This window comes from Rhea americana, unplaced genomic scaffold (genome assembly GCF_003343005.1).
Source record: "Rhea americana isolate MKP2758 unplaced genomic scaffold, rheAme1 scaffold_59, whole genome shotgun sequence".
NCBI lineage: Eukaryota > Metazoa > Chordata > Aves > Rheiformes > Rheidae > Rhea > Rhea americana.
Window position 1 is genome coordinate 1,250,686 of NW_028186745.1, and position 25,731 is coordinate 1,276,416.

At 36.0% G+C, this 25,731-nt stretch overlaps 1 protein-coding gene across 3 annotated transcripts in view; it reads left to right on the top strand.

Moving 5' to 3' along the window:
- CFAP47 (cilia and flagella associated protein 47) overlaps positions 1-25,731 on the top strand; it is a 363,351-nt gene that overhangs the window by 78,290 nt on the left and 259,330 nt on the right. For all 3 annotated transcript variants that reach the window (XM_085319423.1, XM_085319426.1, XM_085319424.1), the window contains exons 31-33: positions 3,815-3,911; positions 4,452-4,592; positions 11,437-11,632. In XM_085319423.1, the coding sequence (XP_085175549.1) occupies positions 3,815-3,911; positions 4,452-4,592; positions 11,437-11,632 (434 nt within the window). The remainder of the gene's footprint in view (positions 1-3,814; positions 3,912-4,451; positions 4,593-11,436; positions 11,633-25,731) is intronic.

Genomic DNA, 25,731 nt, shown 5'->3' on the forward strand with positions numbered 1-25,731 from the left:
GTTGAGTATCAAAAAAGTTAGTAAACTATTCCTCATCCTTCTTGGCTTTCACTGCTGCGAACAGAAATGAAAATTAATTTAAATAAATCCTGATGTCATGAAAGCCTTAGACATCATCAGAAATTCTGAAACACGTGATCCCCACCTTTTTAACATCCTCAGTGATGTTCAAGAGGCTGTTCAGCTGTTTAAGAGCTACCGTTTACTTGCTGTCCTAAATACAAACTACTTGTCATCTGAAAATGATGTACAGGGATGTAGCTGTATCTGAACTCATTTAAAAATGGGCCAATAGCTGCAGTGATTTACCTGCTGAGCCAACAGGCAGTGTTTCTGTTGTTTAAGATATGAAAGCAGAATGAAATTCAGTGTTATGCCATTGACAGATATCTTTTTCAGGTTATCTATCAACATAAATATCTTAAACCATTCTGTATTTTATCACTCCTTAACTTCTCTGCAAACAGGAAGCCATGCTGTTTGTCTACCATTATCTCAAATAAATCTTTCTGTTCCATTATAGGTTTGTTCTTTCAATAATTCCATCTTCTTGGGAACACTGAGTTGCCTTGTTAGATCCCATAAGTTTACTCAAAGCACTAAATCAAAAAACTTGATGGAAGACTAAAAAAGTGCTCTGCACAGTTTATTAAATTTAGTGATCTTCTCAAAAAGCTGTCTCAGTCTCTTGATAGCAGAAAAATTGAGTCTGTAGATTCAACAAACATCCTGGTCTTTGAGATACAGTATTTATAACATTAACAGAGATGTGAAGATTTTTTCTGGATCTAACAACACTGGACCTTTAGTGCTTCCCATCTTATCTTAAAGGCTATAGAGTTACTAGGCAATGTATTGCTGAAGAATGTCTTGCCATCATATCGTTAGAAAACTCTGACTAATGCAACCCTAATGATCCCTTTTTTGGAAGGGGTGTTGCTGCCTTCAGAGAGCAAGTAATTGAATAGGTATTAGGGTGTTGAATGGCTAAGTAGCTTCAACATTTTTTTTTTTTGATTTATTTCATACATTAAAGATTTCTGAGGTCAGACTGTCAAAAATCTTCTTTGGTCCCAACCAAAGAAAAATCCTTTAGGAGGCAACTGCCCTAGGTCTAGTGTCAAGCTAATATTCTGCATGCCTTCTAGGAGAGCAGTCAAAAGGAACTTCAGGACATGCTTCCTCTTCCAACAGAACTGCCTAATCACAGAAGGGTTGAGGCTTGAAGGGACCTCTGGAGATCATCTAGTCCAATCCCCCTGCTCAAGCAGGGTCACCTACAGCATGTTTCCAAGGATTGTGTCTGGACAGCTTTTGAATATCTCCAAGGAAGGAGACTCCACAACCTCTCTGGGCAACCTGTTCCAGTGCTCTGTCACTCTCACAGTGAAGAAATTCCCTCTCACGTTCAGACGGAATTCGCTGTGATTCAGTCTGTGCCTATTGCCTCTTGTCCTGTCACACCACTGAAAAGAGTCTGGCCCTATGCTTTCTACACCCTCCCTTATATGCGTTGATAAGATTCCCCTCTAAGTCATTTCTTCTCCTGGCTGAACAGTCCTAGCTCTCTCAGCATTTCCTCATAATAGAGATGCTCCAGTCCCCTAATCATTCTTTGAAGCCCTATGCTGGACTCTCCCCAGTAGCTCCATGGCTCTTTTGTGTTGGGGAGCCCAGCACTGGACACAGCACTCCAGGTGTGGCCTCACCAGGATTGAGTAGAGTGGCAGGATCACCTCCCTTGACCTGCTGGCAACACTCTGCCTAATGCACCCCAGGTTACCATTGGCCTTCTTGGCCACAAGGGCACAAACCTGTTACCCTTATTTGCAGTTCTAAGTTTCATTAATCCTTTTATCGGTAGCTGCTACAGCTTGATTGATTCCTCTTAGTTCGTCAGTAGACACGCAAGTCTTTTCAAAATTAAAGCTGATATGCTTTTCAGAATCTTTCATCCATCACTATGGAATATTATAGACCTACCTCAAATTAATACAGAGTTTGATTTTGATCTTCTAGGACTGCAATTACTTCTGCCTAGCTTCAAAGGTTTTAATATCTCATTTGTTACCTATTGCTTGATGGATAAGGGAGTGCTAAGGATTTAACATAATACAGTTTCTCTACAGATGATAGCGATGTCTACCTCTGTCATCCTCCAAGTTTTAGCATGCTCCCCAATATCTTTGAGCATACCAGAAAGCCTACTTGGATATTATCAGATATGGAAAAAATTTCTTTATTTTCTCACCCTGTCAGATCTTCAATTGGCTTGGGCAGCCAAGGTAAATTCTTAGCATGTTTCATATTGTCTTTATTACTTTTAAATTATTATTTTTATTATATATTATTTATATGTTTATTTACATAATGTCTTTATTGTTTGTTATTTGCCTCAAAATGGAAATAAAAACATTTATTCATTAGATTAAAAATGAACAATAGAAGTGGAAATATTTCTCCAAGATATAAATGAAGAAATGAAAGTACAACATCTTTAAACTACTCACACTAAGGTTATATCGGAAAGATCTTCCTCTATACCTTATTTAGCTTATATTTTGCCAGCTTCTGGCAAGGAGGCAGTCAGATTTCTATCCTTTCACATACATTATGCTTCAAGTTACACCTAATAGAGAAAGTCTATTCAGGAGTGTCCATCAAAATGTTCATTCATAGAGCTTTACTTAAAGAGTTCTCACAGGTTACTTTTGGAGCACTCCTTGATAGGGTCAAAACTTTCTCCTGGTGGTGCCTGATGGCTCTTATATCCAATCTTTCCACTAAGAATTTCCAGGGAATCTAGGCAGACTTAGTCTTCCATCTGGAAACTCATTCTATTCTGTTCTTACCCAGAAGGTCTTGCTGTGTTTCCTAGCTCGGATATGCAATTATGTATGCACGTGGCTCTTTGTTAGACTAGGGCCCTCAGCAAGTACAAAATGCTGGGCTTCAACAAAGGCTAAAAGTCTTCTCGTGCTTTTGGGCGATTCATTAACATATTTCAATGTAAAATGTCTCTTACGTTGAACTTCATATAGTAATCTGCACATAAATAAACATGCTGTCATGCAGATGGGATTAAATCAGAACCATACGTGCTGTTAATTACCTACTTTAAAGTGATTCTGAGTTTGGGGGTGACCAAATCTCAACCTCTTTTGCTAAAAATAACAATAAAAAAATATTCCTAAGTGTTTCTGTTGAAGTTTCCTTGGATATCGGGAAAGCTATTAGCTAAATTCTGATAAATACTTTATACTCAGTCTTAACAAGTTTTGTCTGTCAATTGACTGACATTATATTCTGGGCATAATTGGAGCCAATGATCAAGGCTCAGTTTGGCACTGCTGTACACTGAAACGTCAATGATTGTCTAGTGATTGGAGATGAAGATGTGATCAGTAACAATCCTCGCAAAAGTATACAGGATGCTGCAGAAAAACATTTCTGGCAGAACTCGTGTGTTTAATGATCCAGCACTAAAGATATTATACATAAGCTGCTCTCTAGGCCCTTAGCAATACCAAAGCTTGCCGGTTTCTGCCTGTTCTGGTTCTTGTGGTTGCTGTCATTGGTCCTGCTTTATGGATACTCTTTCCTTCCTGTGCATTTTAGGATCACCTAGGATATTTACGTTATTATTTAAGAGTGCTTATAGTTCCCAGTATAACTGGTTTGTTACTGCAGGGTACACTCAGACAGAACAGCTTACAGACAGGTTGAGTAATTTGAAAAACTTGGGACTACCCTTAAAAAGTGTTATATTGCCTATGTATTAACTATGTATTAATTTCCTGTTTTTTTATTTCAGAAGCCAAGGAGCATGTCTGCCTTATGTTATGCCAGAATTTCTGCTTGAACCTGATGATTATAAGAAATGGATTACAGCACAAACTTTACTGAAGGGGGTATGTGTGTTGGTGTTATTTTGTTTTTTAAACAAATACTGTATGTTCTAGTTTCAGTCCTTCAAAGACTACTGGAAGTCTTCTGTGCACCATGAGCAGTCCCACTGTGGTGATTATTTGATAATGCATGAATCTAAGTACATGCGTAAGACTGAGTAAAACTTTAAGCTAATGCCAGCATTTTTCCTTCTAAGTTTATCTCTCCCATCAAATACCTGTGCTTAATTTCTAACTGATTGATTTTTCAAAGTAGAATTTATTTTTCTGCTTTCTACCTATTATTCCAGTTTTTAAAATTCCTTTGTATTACCTCTCTGTCCTGATTGCTGTTTTCAGCTCCTGTCAATCCTGTATTGTGCTTGAGAAAATGGCAAATTATAAATGGTTCTTGTGCTAATCATTGTTGCACTATCGTAGGTATATCAGCTGTTTATTTATGATATGGATTTGTTATTCACTTTTCTTATAGTCTTCCTGTGATTTTCCAATCCAAACTGCTGAAATTAATATTGAAAATAAATGTCATTCCTTTATCTGAAGGCTCACATGGCTGAGTTGAAAAAACATGATGTGAAGAACTTGGATGTATTTAGTGACATACATTTATTTATGCTGGAGGAAAGTGTATTTGAGACAATGAGCAAACGAGCTTGGACAGATGTGTTACTGCAGGTATACAAGGTAAATTGTAGACACATTTACTACTTAAATTCTGAAGAACTGTTTGTAAAATATTTTGAAAAAAATCTTAGGTATATTCAAGATTTTTTCAAATGTATGTTAAAATACTTGTGTTTCAAATGTTTTTTTCTCTAGCAGAGTTTTTCTAAGACTAGTTTAAAAGAGAACAACTTAATTTTCTCAGTTCTGATACTTTAGCAGTGTTTCATTAGGTAAATGCCACCTCTATATTTAGTAAGTTTAACTTAGTTGTAAAATAATACAAAAAATAGTGGTAAAAGTAGTTGAGAAAATAATGGACAACAAACTGTTGTATCCCACATACTGGGATAAATGGCCCTAAGGATGCATATTCCTGTGCATGTGCAAAAATGTATAGAAAAATGCAATCAGAGAGACATGAAAGCAAATCACTTTGCTTTTTTCCCCCCATGTTTTAATTATAAATACAGGACAGACTAGGGCAGAATCAAAAAACAAAATTGATAGTATACAAATGGGTTTTCTTACCTGATGAGATGAAACTTAAGAATCAGATAACTTGAAATTGCCTAACAATTGGGAATATTTATGTTTTAAACATTCACAAAGTTTCAGCTATTAAAACAGTTAGACATTTTTAATTTGATATTATTACTGTCTATGCAAAATGGAAATTAACTTCAACTGGTCAAATTATTAACAATTAACATTTTCAACTTAAGAAATTTTATAGTACTTCTTACAGTAGCAGTCTAAAAGCATCTCCAAAACACAAATAAAAAATAAAGCTTTAATTTGATCTTTTTATAGCGTATCATTAACTTCATTACTTTTTGTATTATCAAAAATAGGGTCTATTGGGGTGTTGCGTAAGCTTAATAAATCAAACCAATAATGAAATAATATTTGTATGCGATATGCAAATTAATCTTATGTTTTATTTAATATAATCATAAAATATTACTATTTTAATCTAAGCAAACTATTTTCTCCTTATATTTTTTAATATTATCAGAGAGTTGCTAGACCTCTAATGGCTACCAAACCTGGGTGTGACTAATCAGCTCCTTAAAAAATAACAGAATAGGATATGAAATCAAGAATCAGGTGATAGTTTGTTAGTCAACCAACAGTCAAGTCATTGTCATGGAGATTATCAATGTCTCTGTTGGATATTAGACTTAGCAGAAAAAGAATTTTTTAATTGTAGTTGCTCATTATGGGGTAGCAGAATGTTTTATCCAAGATACCTTTGTCTGGGAAGAAGATTAAAACATGAAAGGGTGAAACTTTTGAGAACTTTATTGCAACATTACAGACAATTATTTTGATGTTTCTCAGAGTCCTCTGCTCAGTAAATTGTTCCCTGAGACACAGGTCTTAAACCAGCTGGAGAATGGCATTAATTCTAGAGCAGTCTTTTTTTTAAGTTTACCAAATATAAAATTTAGGAATTCTAGCTTACTTGAAGCTGATTGCAGAAATACTCCTGAATTTATCAGAACAAAAGATTCTACCTCAGGTACATAATAGCTTTGTTTTTCTACATTAAATCAAAAGCATTTTAAACATACTTACATATATAGGTGTCTGAGCTTCTCTTAGCATCAGAATGACTCTTGAAATACTGTTCTGAACTATAATCAAATGCTATACCCTGAAATATGTATATTATTTGTAGTCTAACTGTTTCTTAAAACAGTTTACTAGTTGTCACTACTCTTGACAAGCACAATAATGAAGCCCACGTTTCAAAGTCCTGATCTTCAGTTTTGCACCTACCTAATACAGCAATTTGTCTTTGTCCTTAATACAGACAAGTATTAGATTTCATTTTCCATTTTAACCAATTTTACATTCTGTCTGTGAGATTTTTTTTTCCTATCCTCTTCCTTTTTGCTTTATTTGCCCCTCCTGTTCTGGTAGTGCCTTGTACTTCCAAATGGGGTTGGAGGTTTACTGATTATGTTACCATGAGGGAAATCTTTGTGGCTTTGAAAGGTGTAAAATGTAAGATATTATGTGAAAATAACTGGAAGCTGCATAGTAAAGCACATGCTTAAATCTGTAGGGTGTCTTCTAAAAATATTTATGTGATTAAATATTGTTAGGTAGCCATTGTTAAGCAGCACAGGCGTCCTTTGCTGATGCCTCAACTTTACTCTAAAAATACTAAGCGTTTTTATGAGTTCTTTTCGTGTATGTTGAGTACAATATTTTTAGTAAACTTTCTAGCCTTTCTGATATCTGAGGATAAAGTGTCATTATCAATGACTTTACACTAATGTGAGTGAGGGCTAATATTGAAAAAGCATGGCTCCAGGACTACCTGGAGCCCCAGGACCAGCAGGCTTAAAAAGAGTTCGAGGGCTCAAAGGTGATACTGGTTTCCCAGGAAACGCTGGTCCCTCCTAACGAGCAAGTTTTGATGGAACTCCAGGGCCCAAAGAAGACCCTGGACCAAGCAGACCACCAGGACTTCCAGGACCACCAGACATTCCCCCAGTATGGCGCACCCTGATTTTCGCTGTCACCTTTCCTGGCTATATTCTTCCACCCATTCGCTTATGATAGAACTAGTAATCTTGCTATGAGGGAACTTTTGGAGTGGAGTGATGCTTTCAAATAGATCTTTGGTCTCTCTGAGCATTGGTGTAGACACAAGAATGGGGCATAATCTTTGAGGGTAGGAAAGCAGTTCAGGTTTAGATCAGGTTTGACAGTAGTACTGGTTTAGATCAGCTTAAATCTATTATGAAGAAATGATCTTAGTCATTCTAGTTTCCTGTGCATGTTTCAGCTTCTAATTTATTATTCCTTCATCTTTCTATTCTGTAGTAGTGCTTTTTTAGATTCATCTTTTTTCTCTCCTTCTAATGTCTTAGGAATTATAATTTGCTTTACTTTTTTGCTGTAACCTTTTACAGTTTGCCTAATGTGGTATTTAATACAGTAAAGCACAAGCAGAATTCTTACTATAACATGACTTTACAGTAGAACTGGTCAATAACATTCAGTATCCTATTTCATCTTCCATACCCTATTCTTCAAACCTGTTTTTTGATGAGAGGACTGCTGTGGGACAGAGTTTTTTCTTTTCGTTATTCATTTTGTAAGAAAAGCATCAGAACAATAAATAAAAAATAGGATATGAACTGTCAACACAGCAAGATGGTGGTTTATGTGAAAAATTAGTTATAGGCAATAGTGCTGAAATATACTGAAGTGGAAAGAATGTTTCATATCTTCAAAGCAGTTTCATTAAAATGGAAGTAGAGACAAGGTATTTTGTTATTATGATAGCCTGATTTCAAGAAAGACAAGATAAAACAGAATCATTTCTTACATAAAGAGCAGGCTACAATTTTCAGAAGATTTTAAAAGAATTCATCCATTCACTGGAGATATTTTGGCATAGAAGTTTTATTTTAGAAATAAAATGCTGTTATTAGAAATACTAAGTATATTACCTTTATCAACCAAAAAGTCATCTCATATTTCTTCCCTGCCCATGCCTGATTTGTTATGCTCCACTTTTTTGTGATGAAAACTTTTGCTGCTGCAGAAGTTCCAGAGGAAAATGTATGCATATAACTCCAGCTCCTAGAAGTGGAAATTCATTTTTTTTTTCTTGAGGAAAGGGTAGACCATGTGGGGAATAAGAGGAGAAATTCATAAATCATAATTACATACTTTTATCTTTCTTTTTGATTGAGGGCTAAAATACTGCTTGTATTCTACGAATCGCAAAAACTCAGGCTAATGAAAATGCATGGACTGACATTAGATGTGGTATCTTAGCCCTTGGCTCAGGCTGGATTTTCAGTAAAGACAATCTATCTTTAGATTTAATAAGCATTTTATGCTAACTAATGCATTTTTATTGCATTTGTTGCTTTTTATTATTGTAAGTAATAGCATTTCCTAACCTTGTCCCTGGAAATTTTTATAAACAGTGTACTCCAAAAGGCTACAATATGATAGTGACCTAGTCCCTCCATGAGCTAAATAGAAATGTAGACACTGGCATCTTGGATTAGGATGGATTGGAGTATTTCTAATAAGAGACCTTAAAATAAGTTTTTATTGGTAAATAACACTTCATATTTCCCCCAAAATGTAGTTGCCATTACTTTCCCCTGTTTTGATCCTCTTGATAGAATGCCAGGTTATGCTGATGAAGGAACATGACAGTAAGTAAACTTGCCAAGTGGCTACTTTTTGAGAAAGGCATGAAACAACATTTAGTTAGTTACCTTTTGATAGCTTTCCTCAGATTTGAAGCTGATGATACCTTTGTATAAGGTTGAGATTTCTTTTACTCTTTCAAGATACAGCTATGCAGCTCAGTAGAATGCCATGGAGGGAAAGCCAAGTATTTCTAAACAAGCTAAAGCAAAGTTAACTTGGCTATCTCTGTGTGGAACTACATTATGCTGTAGCCATTAGCCTCAAAGTTTTTAAGGAGTCTCAAATTGGACTTGCCTTCTTTTTTTTTTTTTTTTTTTTTGGTGATTAAATATAGGTGGTAAAATGGGTCTTGTGTACATTAACAGTTAACTAGCTTTTGTATGTTAGTGTATCAGAAAAGCTTTTTCTCAGAAAAAGTTGAAGGCAGTGGACAACACAGTCCTTGTGGAGTGGAAAAAAAGAAATCCAGATGTAAATGTTGGAGCTTTGATGCCACATGGCTATAGCTGCATCATATTATATGAAAGAGTGTACTGCTCTATTTGTAGCAAATGGATAGGTTAAATAGTTCTCCTAACACTTTCTCCTCTAAGAAATCAATGCCTGTTCAACATATATGTTACAAGCAGGTGTTGGAAACTAGTATGAATAGAAATAATTAAAGAGGAGCTGCAAACCATTTCCATTCTGATTAGATAAAATGAAGTAGCCTTTTCTTTGTAGTGTCCACCATGAAATATATTTTATTATATTTACAAAGGATTTTTTCATCTGGAAAAAAAATGTGCATGCGTGCACCCATACACGCACACAAGTGTATACACATATATATACTGCGTATATGCATATATGTGTGTGTGTGTATGTATATATGTATATATCTCAGGGAATTAGAAAGATTACTGGGAGTGTTTAAAAGACAGACAAATTGGGCCAGTTTCACACTTCAAAATAACACTTTACTAGATTCACATTCATTCTCAATACACATGGCCAAGGGTTAGTTCTTAATCATTCTTTTCCCCAATTAGACCTTAACAAGCTTATTTGAAATTAACCGTGAATGTACAATACCATGGAGCTAATACAGTGTAGTTAATGCTTATGGCTATGGTCCTGGATGGTCTTAGTGACTGAGGTCAAGGTGGTCAGGCCTGAGAGCTCTCTCACGAGGGAGAGGCTGGAAACAAAGTGGTTGTCATCTTGCTCTCCACTGCCCATCCTTTCTCTCACATTGCTAGTTTTTTTTTATGCTCCTTTTCCCCTCCCATCCCTCCCCCTAAAAAAGAAGCTGGATGGGGGAGGGGAGTGATCCCACTTGTTTCTGACATAGTTTATTTCATTTTTTGGACCTGTTTGGGTTTTGTGAGGCATCTTTCTTGCATGTTCTGCAGAGTTATTCTGACTACATCTTTCCTACCTATTCTTTAGGTTTATTTCAGTTTCACCAGACATCTTTCCTGTCCATTCAACATCTTTTGTTCTTGCAGATTTTACTACCTGCCTGTTTTCCTGTACTTGTTTGTGCAACTCAACTTCATGTCTCCATTCACTCCTTTGAAGTTGTGTATTAATTCATACGTATTTATGCTTAGCTCTATTAAAAAATGCTTATAGTTAGTGTTACAATGTTACAAAATGTTAGCTATGGTACACTAGAATATATTCATGATATCTTGCTTAGTTGACTTCTACTTTCAACAGAGCCCTGCTCTGGCTACTGTTTTTTTTTTGCCATCTTAACTGATCTCTGTTTACATCTTGCATCAACTCACATAATGTTTCTCAAGCCTGTGTTTTATGTCTTGAGAGTACAGCTCTCCTCAAGCTCATTATCATCTCCTATACCCTAGCTTTTTTTCCTCTGGTCTTCAGGGTACTTAATGCTGTCTCCTTTTAGTCCCTGAACAATTCAGCTGCTAAGATCTATTTTCTTTTTCTTTTCGTTTTCTTTTTAGGCTCTACTAAATTTTTCCCATATTAAATTTTATCCTATATTCTTACTATTCAAAATTATTTACAGTTCTAACACTTGCTGCCTGATTACTCTTATCTCTTACTGCATTTTCCTTCAAACTTTTCATGCTTTAAATATGCAACCTCAAAATCAAGTTCTGTATTCTTCCTTCAAATATCTTTTTCTGTATTTTTTTTTAATATGGGTTCATGCAAGACTTAATCAGGGACCTCTGAGCACTACTGTAATTTTATTATAGACATTATTTAATTTATTTTTTCAGGAGAAACTGTAGGTTTAATTTCAACCTAAAAGAGCAATTAGGTCATGAAAGATTCCGTTTCAAGCTTATCTATGGATCCAGTTGGAGATCAGTTTTGTAGTTCAGTACTTAGTAATTCTGTTAGAATATATCCAGTCATTCTTGACATCCAGAAGGGTCCAGTGATTTCATCTACATCAAAAATAAATAAAAAAAATTTGAAACAATGTTTTGGAGTTTCAATTTACATTTTGCTTAAGGAGGTAAAGGAATTCCCTAAAACCTCAGCAGATCTGCTCACCTGTGTATTATGTGTTTATGCTAATGTGTGATCTGTTAAACCTTTACCAAATTAGAAAGTTTTTGAATTTAGATCTGAGGTTTTTTTTTATCATTCAACTTGAAATTGTACTTTTACAGGTTGTATTTAAAACCACTTTTTCTAATTTCAGGTATTAGTTCTTCCACGTGTTTCTTCACATAATATCAGTGATCTGATTGTCTCAGAAGGCATGCAGAGCACACCAAGAATAAAATCAGAACCTTTATCCAGTAATATTTATTCTCCACATGAACGAATCATCCTCAACTGGCTGAATAAACATTATGAGAAGAATCGAAAAATCGTGTGGAAAGATTGTCAGAAAGGTGAAATAATTTTTTACTATACTTCCCCTTCTAATCCTCCTTTTGTAGATTAAAATTATTACTCATACAGGTAGTGTGACAACTTGCCACTGAAAGTATGTTTTTTGGGGAGAGTACGGTATTGTCTACCCATAATTATTTTATTTTTTTGTGTTTTTGCATTCCAAGATCAACATCTTTTGGCAAGTACCCTTCATGAAGGATGTAGTGTCCTGTGTGTTCTCATAGTTTTTAACTAGGCATACAAAGTGAAGAGTTGTGGACCTTCTTAGTTTCTTCTTTCTATCAGTGATCACAGGAAGGAAGTGCTAAGAGTAATCACTTGCTCTTTTATAATTAATTTTCCTGTCTGCACTGGTAGGCATGGTCAGTATTTGTGCTTATAGTGGTGTGTTTAAGAGCTAGCTTTCAGGAATTTTTAGAATATTTTTTGTATTGCTTTAACTCTAGTGTCATATAGGAATGTGATTGAGACTCAAGGTTCCAGGTTATAAATTTCGTCCTACTTGAGAGGTCAGTTTGACTCCATATTATGGTTTGAGTAAGGTTAGACAAAATGACCTTTTCAGTTTGGCCTAAGCAGTTCCAGTATACAAATCTGATAAAACTGTTCAACTACTAGTAATTATTACTTCCAATTCCTGGTATGACTTTTCCCTTCCACTTCTTCACCCTAACTTCATTGTATCCTTCAGCACTCATTTTGAATGGCTAGTTGACACTAAGAAGGAACATTCTAATGATGATCAGGGAAGAACTCCGAAAGGATGACTCTTAAGCCACATATGGAAAAGATTGTCTTGTCTCATTTTTGCCTGATGCAATCTCTGACTTGTCTGAATTACAAATAATCTATTTGCATATCATCTTCCCTAAATCTCATTTGGGCAAATTTTTACTTTGAATAGACTTTAAATATACTAATGCATTTCTCATTTTATCTGAATAGAATAAAATTATGCTGGATATTCTCAAATATGTTGAATAATTCTGGTAATAAGATGAAAGGCCAGTCTGTACCCCCTGTATCCAAAAGAAATAGATTTCTGGCTGTCAGCTCATGTTGTGGGTCTGATCTTACCAAGAACTTGAGAAGCTTCCCTAAATTTAAGTAAAATGCTCTGCAGTACGTAGGTTATTTACAATGCATTATTTTCATATTTTCCCTGTCTAACACCTGCTTTAGTGGAGCTGTCTTACAGCAGCAAGCACTTAACTCCTTTTACTGCAGATTGCTACTGGCTGTTATCTGGGTGCCCTGTGTGTAGATGACAACTTGCAGAAAGAATGGCCAGTTTTGTGGTTCTTCATGAATACTGTATGGCTATATTTCTCAAACCACTGCCTGTCCTCATTATTGTAGACTTTAGTAACGTTTGGATAGTGTATAAAGGAAGATATTAAGGAATAGCTGGCCTTGTTCTGGCTTGTGAGGACTCAGTGGGGAGAATACATAAACTGAAATGCGTCTTATCTAGCATTAAACTCCTAATTAAGCAATATAACTAAAAGTGGGTGGAGTGAATCTGAACCATAAAGAGACAGGCCCAGTGGACACTACTGGAAAAAAAAAATATTGTAAATGTTGTGACAATTGCCCAATAGCACATTATAAATTAGAATCTTAAAATTAGATTGTTTTTAGTTACTGTATGTCTACCAGCAGTTATAAAGTATATATATATATGTATATATAAGTATATATATAAAGTATATTTTTTTTTCCAGTTATTTAGTTCTGACGGCTTTCTATATTAGGTTTAGAATTGGCACTCAAAAATGACAAAGAATTTAATTACAATGTTGAGGTTCTCAAGAATTAATAATGTCTCCTGTTAAATCATAATAATAAGACAGATAACTCAGTAGGTTAATCTATTAATTTGTGCAGACCTGGTTACAGATTGGGCTCTGGATCATAAGTGAAGGTGAATTTTGTGGTCACTGCCAGGTGACATTTATCCATATTACAGTTTTCCCTTATGATCTCACTTAATTAATGTTTTTCTGCCTTCAGAGAAATGCAAGATTGAAATGAGAAGATGGAGATTACATATGCTTTCTTTATGTGGGAAGTTGCAGATACTGCCTTGCTGTACCACTGCCTTGCTATATCTATTTCTAGCTAGCTTTTTGGTTCATGAGTTCTATATTCTATATGCTAGAAGACACTGAAATAACTGGTGTATGCACAACAGCAACCTCCTTTTTTGCTTCTATTGCCATCTCTCTCATAAAACTACATAAATGAACATTGTTAAAGTTGCAATAATTGAGAAATGAGAAAACTCAGACAAATGATGAATTCATAGTCTGAATCTTAAACAGTTCTTAACTATGTGGTCATATACTGTTTTGTTCTACAGATGATCTGCCTCAGTATCTCTTTGAATCCTCTGTTGTAGTTCTTGACCCTCCTTTTATCTTTTTTGCTTTTTCTAACTTGGAATGAATTGGGTCTGCTTCTGTGCCCTTCTTTCAGCTGAAGTTGGGATTTTAATTTCAAATAGACTTCAAATTCTCTGTTTTGGTTATATTTGAAAGATATAGGCATGATTTAATATCCTATTGGAGCCCATCAAAGGCTTCTCTTTTATTTGTGGCAGAAGATGTGAAACAAAGGGCAAATGAAGCAGAAGATTTCTCTAATTTGACAATAGAAAGACTTATAGCATATATAAGAAATTCAGTATCTGAGGAAACTGGATTCTGTCTCTCACTTTGCCTCTCTATTCTTATGTAAAATCAGCAAAGGTGCTTACCCTTTCTGGGAGTGACCACGCTGATTATTTGTGAAACTGGGAATGAATTTTTTCTGACCTCTGAATTTTCTCTCTGAACTGATCAATTTTCTCATTTAGCTTTGTGATTTTTCTTTTGAGCTTTTAATGAAAGAGTGTATCCATGGCTCAGTGGTCATTCTATTTATCAGAGATACAGGAACTCAGGCTTACAGTCTTCTTGTGTCTGATTCAGATCAGGGCTTCAGCATTGTCCTTGTCTTGTGGTATGCCTTTTTTGAATACTCTGTTTCTGTTTTTCAAATTTTAACTAGAAATTCTGACCCTGAACTTGAGAAACCATAGTCTTTTGCAAAAATCAAAATGAATAAGGTGCTGTCAGAATTTTTGGATCTGACAAATTGACATTTTTCAATTAAAAGGAGTTTTGGAAAATATTTGTTAAGCTGTTATTCTGTTCTTAATCACAGAGTGCTCAGAATTCCATCAAAAAGGCAACATGCATACCAAATAAAGGGCATAGTGATGGTGTGTCCACATGGCTGGTCTCAGGCACAAACTTTGGCTATATCCCAGCTGTAAAGCAGGTCCTTTCTCTGGTGTCATTGTAGACCTGGTTAAACTGGAAATCCACTGGAGCACATGTTTTCCCCCTGTCTTTATACATCTCAGATTTCTTTCCAAAGGAAATCTGGCAAGCAGAAAGATGCTATATGGCCATGTATCATCCTAGCAGTTATTCAGGACCCAGTTAGCATGGCTAACAGAAACAACAAACAGTCACAACAGTTTGCACAACAGTTTCTGGGCTCTGCTTCTAGATCTTCTGGGAACTTCATCTGACTGAGATGGATGGGATCTCTTAGGGAACTCATAGAATCATAGAATCAGTAAGGTTGGAAGGGACCTCTGGAGATCATCTAGTCCAACCTCCCTGCTCAGCAGGGTCACCTAGAGCGTGTCAGACAGGGTTGCATCCAGGCAGGCCTTGAATATCTCCAGAGAAGGAGACTCCACAGCCTCTCTGGGCAACCTGTTCCAGTGCTCTGTCACTCTCACAGGGAAGAAATTCTCCCTCACGGTAAGGCAGAAATTCCTATGCTTCAATTTTTGCCCATTGCCTCTTGTCCTGTCACATGGGACAATGGAAAAGAGTTTGTCCCCGTCCCCTTGACACCCTCCCTTCAGGTACTTGTACACATTGATAAGATCCCCCCTCAGTCTTCTCTTCTGCAGGCTGAAGAGGCCCAGCTCTCGCAGCTGTTCCTCCTAGGGCAGATGCTCCAGCCCTCTGATCATCTTTGTAGCCCTACGCTGGACTCTCTGCAGTAGCTCCATGTCTCTCTTGTCCTGGGTAGCCCAGAATTGGACACAGTACTCGAGATGAGGCCTCCCCAGGGCTGAGTAGAGGGGCAGGATCTCCTCCCTCCACCTGCTGACAACAGTCTTTCTAATGCACCCCAGGAGGACATTGGCCTTCCCGGCCACAAGGGCACATTGCTGGCTCATGGTCAACTTGCCATCCACCAGCACTCCCAGGTCTTTCTCTACAGAGCTGCTCTCCAGAAGGTCAGCCCCCACCTTGTACTGGTGCCTAGGGTTATTTTTCTGCACTTGCCCTTGTTGAACCTCAGGAGGTTCCTCTCTGCCCAACTCTCCAGCCTGTCCAAGTATCTCTGAATGGCAGCTCAGCCCTCAGGTGTATCAGCCACTCCTCCCAGCTTGGTGTCATTGGCAAACCTTCTGAGGAGGCACTCTGTCCCCTCATCCAGGTCATTGATGAAGAAATTGAACAGGACGGGACCCAGTACTGAGCCCTGGGGGATGCCACTAGCCACAGGCCTCCAACTAGACTCCACACCACTGATGACGACCCTCTGAGCTCTGCCTTTCAGCCAGTTCTCAATCCACCTCACTGTCCACTCGTCTAATGCACACTTCCTGAGCTTGCCTAGGAGGATGTTATGGGAGAGAGTGTCAAAAGCCTTGCTGACGTCAAGGTACACAATGTCCCCTGCTCTCCCCTCATCTACCCAGCCAGTCATTCCATCATAGAAGTCTATCAGATTGGTTAATCAGGATTTCCCCTTGATGAATCCATGCTGGCCTCTCCTGATCACCTTCTTCTCCTCCATATGCCTGGAGATGACATCCAGAAGGAGCTGTTCCATCACCTTTCCAGGGATGAAGATGAGGCTGACTGGCCTATAGTTGCCTGGGTCCTCCTTCTTGCTCTTCTTGAAGACTGGAGTGACACTGGCTTTCTTCCTCTCCAGTTCTCCATGACTTTTCAAAGACGATGGAGAGTGGCTTGGCCGTAATATCTGCCAGCTCCTTCAGCAGTTGAGGGCGCATCCCATCAAGCCCTATGGATTTGTGGATGTCAAGTTTGCATAAAAGAGCTCCAACCTAGTTCTTGTCCAAAGGAAAGTCTTCTTTTCCCCAGACTTTCTCTCTTGTCTCTATGCTCTGGGATTCCTGAGGGCCAGTCTTAGCAGTGAAGACTGAAGCAAAGAATGCCTTCAGTAACTCTGCCTTCTCTTTATCCTTTGTCACCAGGGCTCCCACCCCATTCAGCGGGCCCACATTTTCCCCAGTCTTCCTTATGCTATTGATGTATTTGAAGAAGCCTTTCTTTTTGTCCTTGACATCCATGATGAGGTGGCAGGCTCAGTGGATGAGGGGAGAGCAGCATATGTGCTTTTTCTTGACCTTTGCAAGATTTTTGACACCTGCTAGATAACTAGGTGGACACGGTCCAGCAACATGCTCTTGCAGCAAAGTCAGCCAGCAGCATCCTGGAGTGCATTTGGAAAAGCCTTGCCAGCAGGTTGAGGGAGGTGGTCCTTCCCCTCTACTCAGCCTTAGTAAGAGCACATCTGGACCACTGTGCCCTGATCTGGGCTCCCCAGTACAAGAAAGACAAACATGTTCTGAGAGTCCAGCAAAGGGCCACCAATTCAAGGACTGAGACTCTGACATAAGGGAAAGGCTGAGAACTGGAAGTGATCAAGCCAGGTGAACAGGAGGCTGGGGGCGGGTGGGAAGACATGGATAATACGTATAAAGACCTGATGGGGGGGGAGGGGAACAGGGGAACTAAAGAAAATGGAACCAGACTCTTCTTGGTGGTGCCCAAGACGAGGCAATGGGCACAGATTGAAACAGAGAAACTCCATGTAAACATATGGATTTTTTTTTAATGGTGAGGATGGTAGAACACAGCAACAGGCTGCCCAGAGAGATTGTAGAGTCTCCATCCTGGAGATATTCAGAACCAACATGACAAGATCCTGAGTAACCTACTATAGCTGACTCAGCTTTGAGCAGGGTGTTGGACTGGATGATCTCTGAGGATCAGTATTTCTCTGTGATTCTGTGTGAGGATGTATGCCTGGAGATAAAACTGCAGAGCTACACCTTCCCTGAAATGAAGACACAGCCAGTAGGATCTTTTTCTTTGAATGTATAATACTCTGTCAACAGAATGAAGCAAATATATTTGTGGAATAGTTAGTTCATTAAATTACATTCAAAAGCTAAATCATAAAACATACACATAAATAGATGAAATGAAAGTGAAATGTTAAATCTTAGTCTTCTGGCATTTCCAGTTAGAGTTATAATATTAAATTCAATTTTTCTTTATGGTAGTTTTTGGTATGTAACTTTCTAGGTTCTTATAAAAGCAAAGTGAAAGATGAAACTTTACCTTGTGATATAATTTTTATACAGATATTAAGTATCAGCAGGTTGAAATTGTTTTATCTAGCGTGTAGTTTCTTCCACTTGAGTCACTGGAATAACAGATGCAGTATATCATGAGAAATAACATATAAAAGCTGTGTGTTGTGTGATCTTTATCTAATTATAAGTATATATGGAAGCTTAGTTCATTTCTGCATATGATTATTTAATTTAAATAATTAAAATGTAACATTTATAAATTTTTCCAACAGTTGAAAATGAACATTTTTTCTTGGAAAATGTTGGGACAGTTAATGTGTTCCATCTAATTTACACTATATATTGTAGTACAATGGTTTTCTTCAGAGAAACTTAAGTAATACTATTCAAGAAATTCAACTGCAAACAAGTTTTTGAGAGCAATGTGTGTCTCAAAGTAGCTGCAGCAATACCTTAAATCAAATTTAAATGTAATAATGTAAGTGTTTTCAAATCTGTAAAGGACTTGGTACTCTGGTAGAGTTCTACTTTTTCTTTCTCGGTTGTATTTCTTAAACTACAAGAAAATTGAAAGCAATCTGCTGAATGCAAAAATTGCTTCAATGCAAAAATATAGCTGTGTCTACGATATTCAAAAAGCAATTTGTCAGATCTTTTCTTTAACTTTCCAGTGATCAGATTCTCAAGAAACAAATTGTGAAGGCTTCACGTGAAGAGCTTTCGAATAGAGAACTACAATTTTTCAAGTATATTTTTCTCATTATGAAAAAAAAGTCGTTAGGTTTGAGAAAGAATGTTAGAAAATCAAATTATTCTGTACTATAGAAACATAAGTGCAACTTAATATCTCACTTCACATAGACCACATCAATAAAGATCCTACCTCAGAAGCTTTCAAACTGTGATTTTTGTATATTTCACTCTTTTTCCATTGTGCATGGCTTTAGAAGTAAGACATATTTTCTCCAGTGTTTGTGATTTTCTTACCTTAAAAGCCAGCTCTGAATGGATGTTGTTTATTAGGTTTTGGTTATTTTAACTGTTAAGAGATGATACTTAGCTTCAATCATTATAAACTGTCATAGACTTCATAAACTCTCACAGTGTATTTATAGACATACATGTTCTTAATTTTTAAATCTTATCTTCATAAAACAAACTTCAATGTTGACAAATACACTTTCTTGAAATATCACAGAATCACAGATATCTTGATGAAAACTTTATTCCCAAGCTGGTCTGATGTCAAGTGTGGAAGTCTAGTGCCGGTATTCCAAAGTGTTGTCTTTCTATTAATTTACTTGATATTTTCTGTAAGTTGAAAAATACATTTATCACCAAAGTGAAGAAGTCGCACATTTGAAATAACTGTGACTAAAATGTTCTTTTTCTCAGCAGTCATATTAAAGAGATGGAAGGTAGCTCCAAAAGTAAGAACACTAATGTATAAGTGGAGCAAATGTTCTTTTTATATTAGTCTAGTATTTAAGATATGATAAAAAATAATGTTAATTTTTATGTTGAGTCTGGTAATGAGACCTGAAATGCATAGATTTTCTGAAGTATTATAGTTGTGAATCAGTCTCTGGATGATATTACTTCTCTGATAACTACAGAGAAAGTCTAGGAAGACTAACCTTCTCTGCCTAAATTTTTGTCTTAATGAATATCCCTTGAGCAACCTAATAATTTCTGCTTATTTGTACGTAATATTCTCTTATTCCTCAGGTTGGTTACAAACTTCTTAGTGATATTGCAACAATTCTGTTTAGCACAAAATATATTTTAAGATTGCTTTAATAAATGTAAGGAAACTATTTCTCTGAAATTTGACCCTTTTTTGTGACTGCTGGAGAACAACTTAGATTTATATTTCTCAGCAAACTAAGATCTAATGTTCTGATAGAGTGTCAGTCCTTTAAATTTTAAGGTGTTAGCATTAATCATCAAATTTTCATTTAGATACTTGATATTTTTAGTCATGTTAACCTTAAATTGAAAGTTTAAGCAGATTTCTCTGGGGAGTAGCTAAAACTGTCCTAAGGGAAAATGTCAGTCAAAGTATAGTAAGTGTTCATGCAACGGAACTGAAGTAGCAAACATCCTGAATTTGCTATGAATTTTGGTTGTTATTATTGGCTTAACATCATTGATTTCAAGAGGATCAGTTCTTTTTCTCTTGATAGAATCCAGATCAGACAACACTTACCAGTTTTTGATAAAGATTTATGCATCTTCATATTATCATCCAGACATCACAGCTTTGAATAAAGCCTAAGCCCTGTCTAGGTATGTCTCAACCATATCATTGCTTTCAGCTCAGGCTGAAAGAAGGTTGTTAAATTCCTACTACATAGATGAAAATATATAGAGGGCAATGTTCCTCAGTCTTGTCTTTGAGAACTTAAGCTATTAAATCTTAGACTGAAAAATGACAGTGGGCCAAGTCTAAGCTACCTCAGAGCAGAAGGCATTTTAAACATGTGCCTTTATTGCTTACTTCTACAGCTGAAGGTAACTACCTCATTCATTAGAAATGTTCCTTTGCAAGAATTAATATCTCAATAGGCTAGATAGGACATTAGCAAGGAGTTTACCATCTCGGCATATTCAGCTCTTACTCTTACTGAAAAATAAATACATTTGAAAAACAGCTTGTGCTTATGTTTTTGGAGTATAGACTTGTAATGTACCTTGTTAACCACAAAATTTTTTAAACTTGAGACCAGATGCTGTAAAACTGCAAAATACAACTTTGCCTTTTCCACTGGGACCTTAATTATATGTAAATATAAAATGCAGTGCCCACTGAGGAGATTATATGATTCAGTAAACTTTCTGATTATTTGTGTAGTACTGTAGCTTCCACAGTATGTACAGAATGTGTAGATTTGGTATGATATAACTGTAGATTTAATGATCCAACTTCAGATATTTTATGCTGGGGGAACATATTGCAAACTATGAAAACTGATAAAGCTACTTTAAATTCATTATAAATATTGAAGTTTATTGAGAATTAGAGAATTGTTCACTTTTTCTGACTAAATAAGATAGTTTGAGGGGTGCAATATTCTTTTTGAAGCCAGCACACTCTTATGCTGTAATGAATTGCTGTGATTTATTGCATTTTTAAATCAAACAGGTCTATTAGTGAAACAGTCTGCCATGGCAAAGAAATAGTGTAGAAGGTGACATTTTGATCTAGAGTATTGATTGAAAAACTAGTTCTCTTTACAAATAGATAATTTCTGTTGAAATTGAATTTGAAAAGCAACAAAACAGAACCTGATAAAAAAGAAATTGCTTTTATGCAAAGCATAGAAAACTAAGATATTTGTCATTTTAAGATATTATTTGGGATAAGATTGAATGAAAATAAAGTTTAAATGCATAGATTACGAAAGACAATTAGGAAAAAGAAAGGTAAATCCTTATGCTTCAGGGTAAAAGCTTCTGTTACAGATGGGAATTATGAGACATATCCCCAGTATATCTATTCTTCTGTTGTTGCCCAGTATGATGATGCTTAAACATTTTCCTTAGAAGAATTATGAATTAACAATAGTATAAAATTGATCTACCCTTGATATTGCAGGAGTTCTTGGAAGAATAAGTACTAGATTGCATGAGCAAGGGTTGTAGCATCTTACTTGAAGTTGATGCTGTAATTTGCCTTTGCATCTGTAGTTCTTTTTACCAAATATTTGTTTTCCATGTTAAGGTAACTGTACATGCTGTACGTACTGAAGGAAGATCCACTATTCCACKATCAGTTTGTTAATCCTAAATACATCTGAGAAAACATTTTTGTCTAAAAAACTTCAAAGATATATTTTTAGTCATCTTTTTTATGCTCTATGTTGCATACTGGAGTAACATCATGTTAAATCTTGTCCTAGTTCTAATGCCAGTACTTACGGAAAAGACTATTACTACATATTTCTTGTGTAGATGTTTGTATTATTAACTATCGGCTAAAAGCTATTAAAACAGGACTACATGTGTTGTTATAACTATAGATTAGTCCCACCTCCAGGGATTTGCAGATTCCAGAATAGGAATTCATTATATGATATTATAAACTATTATTATGCAGTAATTTTTATTGAAAATGTCATACAGTGTTAGATTAGAGGTCTAGCTCGTATTCTGTCTGTAATAGTAGATACTTAGGGATGAGGAACAGTGCAAACATATGGCAATGCTTTCTTGAGATGTACTCTGAGACTTTCCTAATTTGAGATTCAAGATTTCTTGAGTTGGAGGTGGTATTTCTGTGGCTTTTGGTTCTACTAGATTTTTATGTTATGACTTTGTGTAGTTGCATTCTTGAACCCTTTTGTCATTACACCATTCTGAGGCAATAAGTAGATTTAAAATCTTGTGTGTATAAATATTTATTTTGAGCTTTCTGCTTAATTGTTTAATTTGGTAGCTCTTTTCCTGGCAAATTTCTGTATTCCACAGAGCTATTTAACATTACTGTCTGTTTGCCTTTCTCCATGTCATTCCTATTTTGTATTCTGTCATATCATTCCTCAATTGTCTCCCTTCCATGGTAATTCCATAGCCTAATTATTAATTTCTTATAAAGTGCCATTTCATATCTTTGATGATTAAAAGGCATCACTTCCAAGATTTTTTATGTGACTATACTAGATTTATTTGCCAAATCTTGCAATATGTCAGTATTTCTCTCTCATTGCCATTTGAAAGATTTTTCTAATGTCTAACCTAAGTGTAATTCTCCTCTGCTACCTATTTAAATCCATCCCTTCCCTACACAAATGTGATATGCAAAGGATCACCTTCTATTTTCTGGCAACGTTTTAAATATTAGCAAATTTTTATTATGTTCTATTTCTGTTTCTCCCACCCTCTTCCCTTTGGACTAAACAGCCCCATCATTCTGGTCTTGGTGTAATCAGCTCCTTTGTTCTCTCGTAAATTCTGTTAGTTGGCCCATGTCTTTCTTCATGTTTGCTTCCAATTCCTGTAATACCAGCTGTGACTTTACTAGAGCTGAACAGAAGTGAAAGAATCGGTCTACCTTCTTAAAATATGACTCTTCTGTTTATCTATGTCAGCACAATATTTGCTCTTCCTGCAGCAGTGTGAAACACGCTGTAATTTCTGAAACTTCTGTCTAGCCAATTCTCTAACAAGTACTTCTGTAATTAATTATTCTTAATTAATTGTAGTACATTGTATGCATCATTATTGAATTTCATCTCATTTACTTCAGATCATTACTCCAACTGATCAAGAGCTTAAAAAATTATAGTCCTTTCCTCAGGAGTACTTGCAATGCGTTCTTCCTAGAGTCAATTCTTTATTCTGCTTGATATTATTCACAAATTGGAGTAAGGTCGTTTTTTATGCTGTTTCCCAAGCGAGAAATGAAAATATTGAATAGGATCATCTAGGACACACTCCAGGGTGTAGACTTTATAGTTTGATTTGTTGACCACTGATTACACTTAAGAGTTTTTCAGTGAGTTATGTGCCCACCTTATAATACTCTTTTCCTAAACTACATTTTCATACTTCCTGATAAGAGAGACTGTGACTAAAATCATACTAAAGTTAATGTCTAGTATTTCTCCTTTGCCCRTAGTATCTTCTACTTATCAAAGAAATGAACAAAATTTGATCTAGAAGCATTTATGGTGACTTGTTTGTGCTAAAGAATAGGTTGGCTATTTGTTATTTTCTTGTAGCATAATTAGAAATATTACTGTGATGATCTATATTTGGAAAAGAGTTTTCATATCCCACAAAAATTATTGAGATTTCAAATTAATTATATAACTGATTATATTACCAATCTCGGGTGTTACCAGCCAAACTGTCTGGGCACCCCTTGATGTTTTTCATCACATGGCTTTCTGATCGCCAGGCTCTTTCCTTCAGTCAGGATCTGCACCTTCTTCTTTCTAGGCCCCTTTCTTCTCTTTGACACCGGTTCTTTTCAGGAATCCTCCTAAATCACCTATTTTCCCAATCCAAATAGTCAATGTGCAGCAGCACAGTTAATGATCAGCTTCCTAGTTCGTGCTTCTGTCTCGTATCTCTTCATTAATGGGAGGAGTCAGGATGTGCCACTTTGGTTCAGTCCCAGCCAAAATTTGCAACCAGTCCGTACTGGTTGCAGCTGGTAAGTAACAGGCTTCTGCTTGAGGCGAGTTCAGATTTTGAACGTTCCCCTCCCCTTGCAATTGCCTCCTGTCTCTTATTAATTTTACGTGTTTGCGTATGACACCCATCAGCCTGCATCTTTATCACTGCATTGGCTGAGAATCTTTGTCTTATATGTACTTTTTTTTTTGCAAGAAGTACCAATATAATTGAAATTTAATATGTTTATATACCTAAGGTAAAAGGAGGCACCCTGAGCATGGCTTCTGGTTTTCATTGTTTATTTGTGCTAAAATTGAGTGTTTATGTTTAGAGACTTAATTATATTAGAGTGGTTAGCTGGCAGATTTTGTGCTAGATCTGATATAATAAGGAAAAATACATTATGTTTTCTGACTAATTTATTCACAAGCATTTGGGATAAGTAAATTGATATTAGAAGGATTAATTGGAAAATGAAAAAAGAAATACTTATAACTGTATTCAATTAGAGAAAACTGGGAAAATATTCCACTTTATAGTTCACATGAAGTGAAGGAGGAAGTTTTTCAGATGCTGAGGCGTTAATATGAAAAACAGTTTTCACTTAGAATATAGTACAGTACTTTGTCATATATTGAATTAATTTTTAAGTGTGATTAATTATTAATATTCTAGGTACTTCCCCACTGGCTTCTTTGGTACATTTTTTCCCACTGCAACAGAATGTTTATTTTAGAAGCTAAAGAAATAATCTCCAGGCACCCTGCTTAGAAGTAATTTGTGGAAGTAGTGTTACAGCTATAATGCTTAGTAACTTAGACCAAATGACATCGTTATTCCCACATCAGTGGAAATTAAAAAAAGGAGTCTTTGAACTGTGACTGCTTCTGAGAAGTTTGCCAAAGGAGCAGGTCATAAATTTGATCTTGTATATATGGTATTTTTTGATAGCACACTGAGCCATGTTCTGAGGCTCTTTATTCAGTGCTTATGCCACGAAGAGGTATCTTTGCCTACAGAGTGTGTTATTTTTTTCTGAATGACCATTTTCTTATCATGAGGATAAATGTCATATCCTAAGAATGCTTGTATGGAATTGTCTTCTAAATAATTCTTTTTGACCTGTGCTTCAAACACAGTTTTGGATTGTTAATGGAACACTTGATTCTTCCATAAGGTACTTCTGAAATGAGTAGAAGATAATCTGGAAACTATGACACCCTCCTTGTGAAGTTCTTTTGTCTTCATGGTGAAAAATACTTCTGTTTTTAATCCTTTCTGAAATGATACTTTTTGAGAAGAAATTACAATTTTCATTCAAAATAATTATCGATTTTTGAAAGATGCTTTCCAAATAGTGATTTTAATGCACATCAGAATCTTACTTTTGGGTATTAGTGAACAATCTTTGAAAAATCTTTAAGAGCTTCAGTCTTCTGTGACATATAAAGTCATACTTTGATTAAAATCTTTTTGTGTATTAGCTAACTTATTTTAGGCAAGCAAATGCTTAAAACTTTGTTTGTCCTGGAATTAATTTTTATCTGA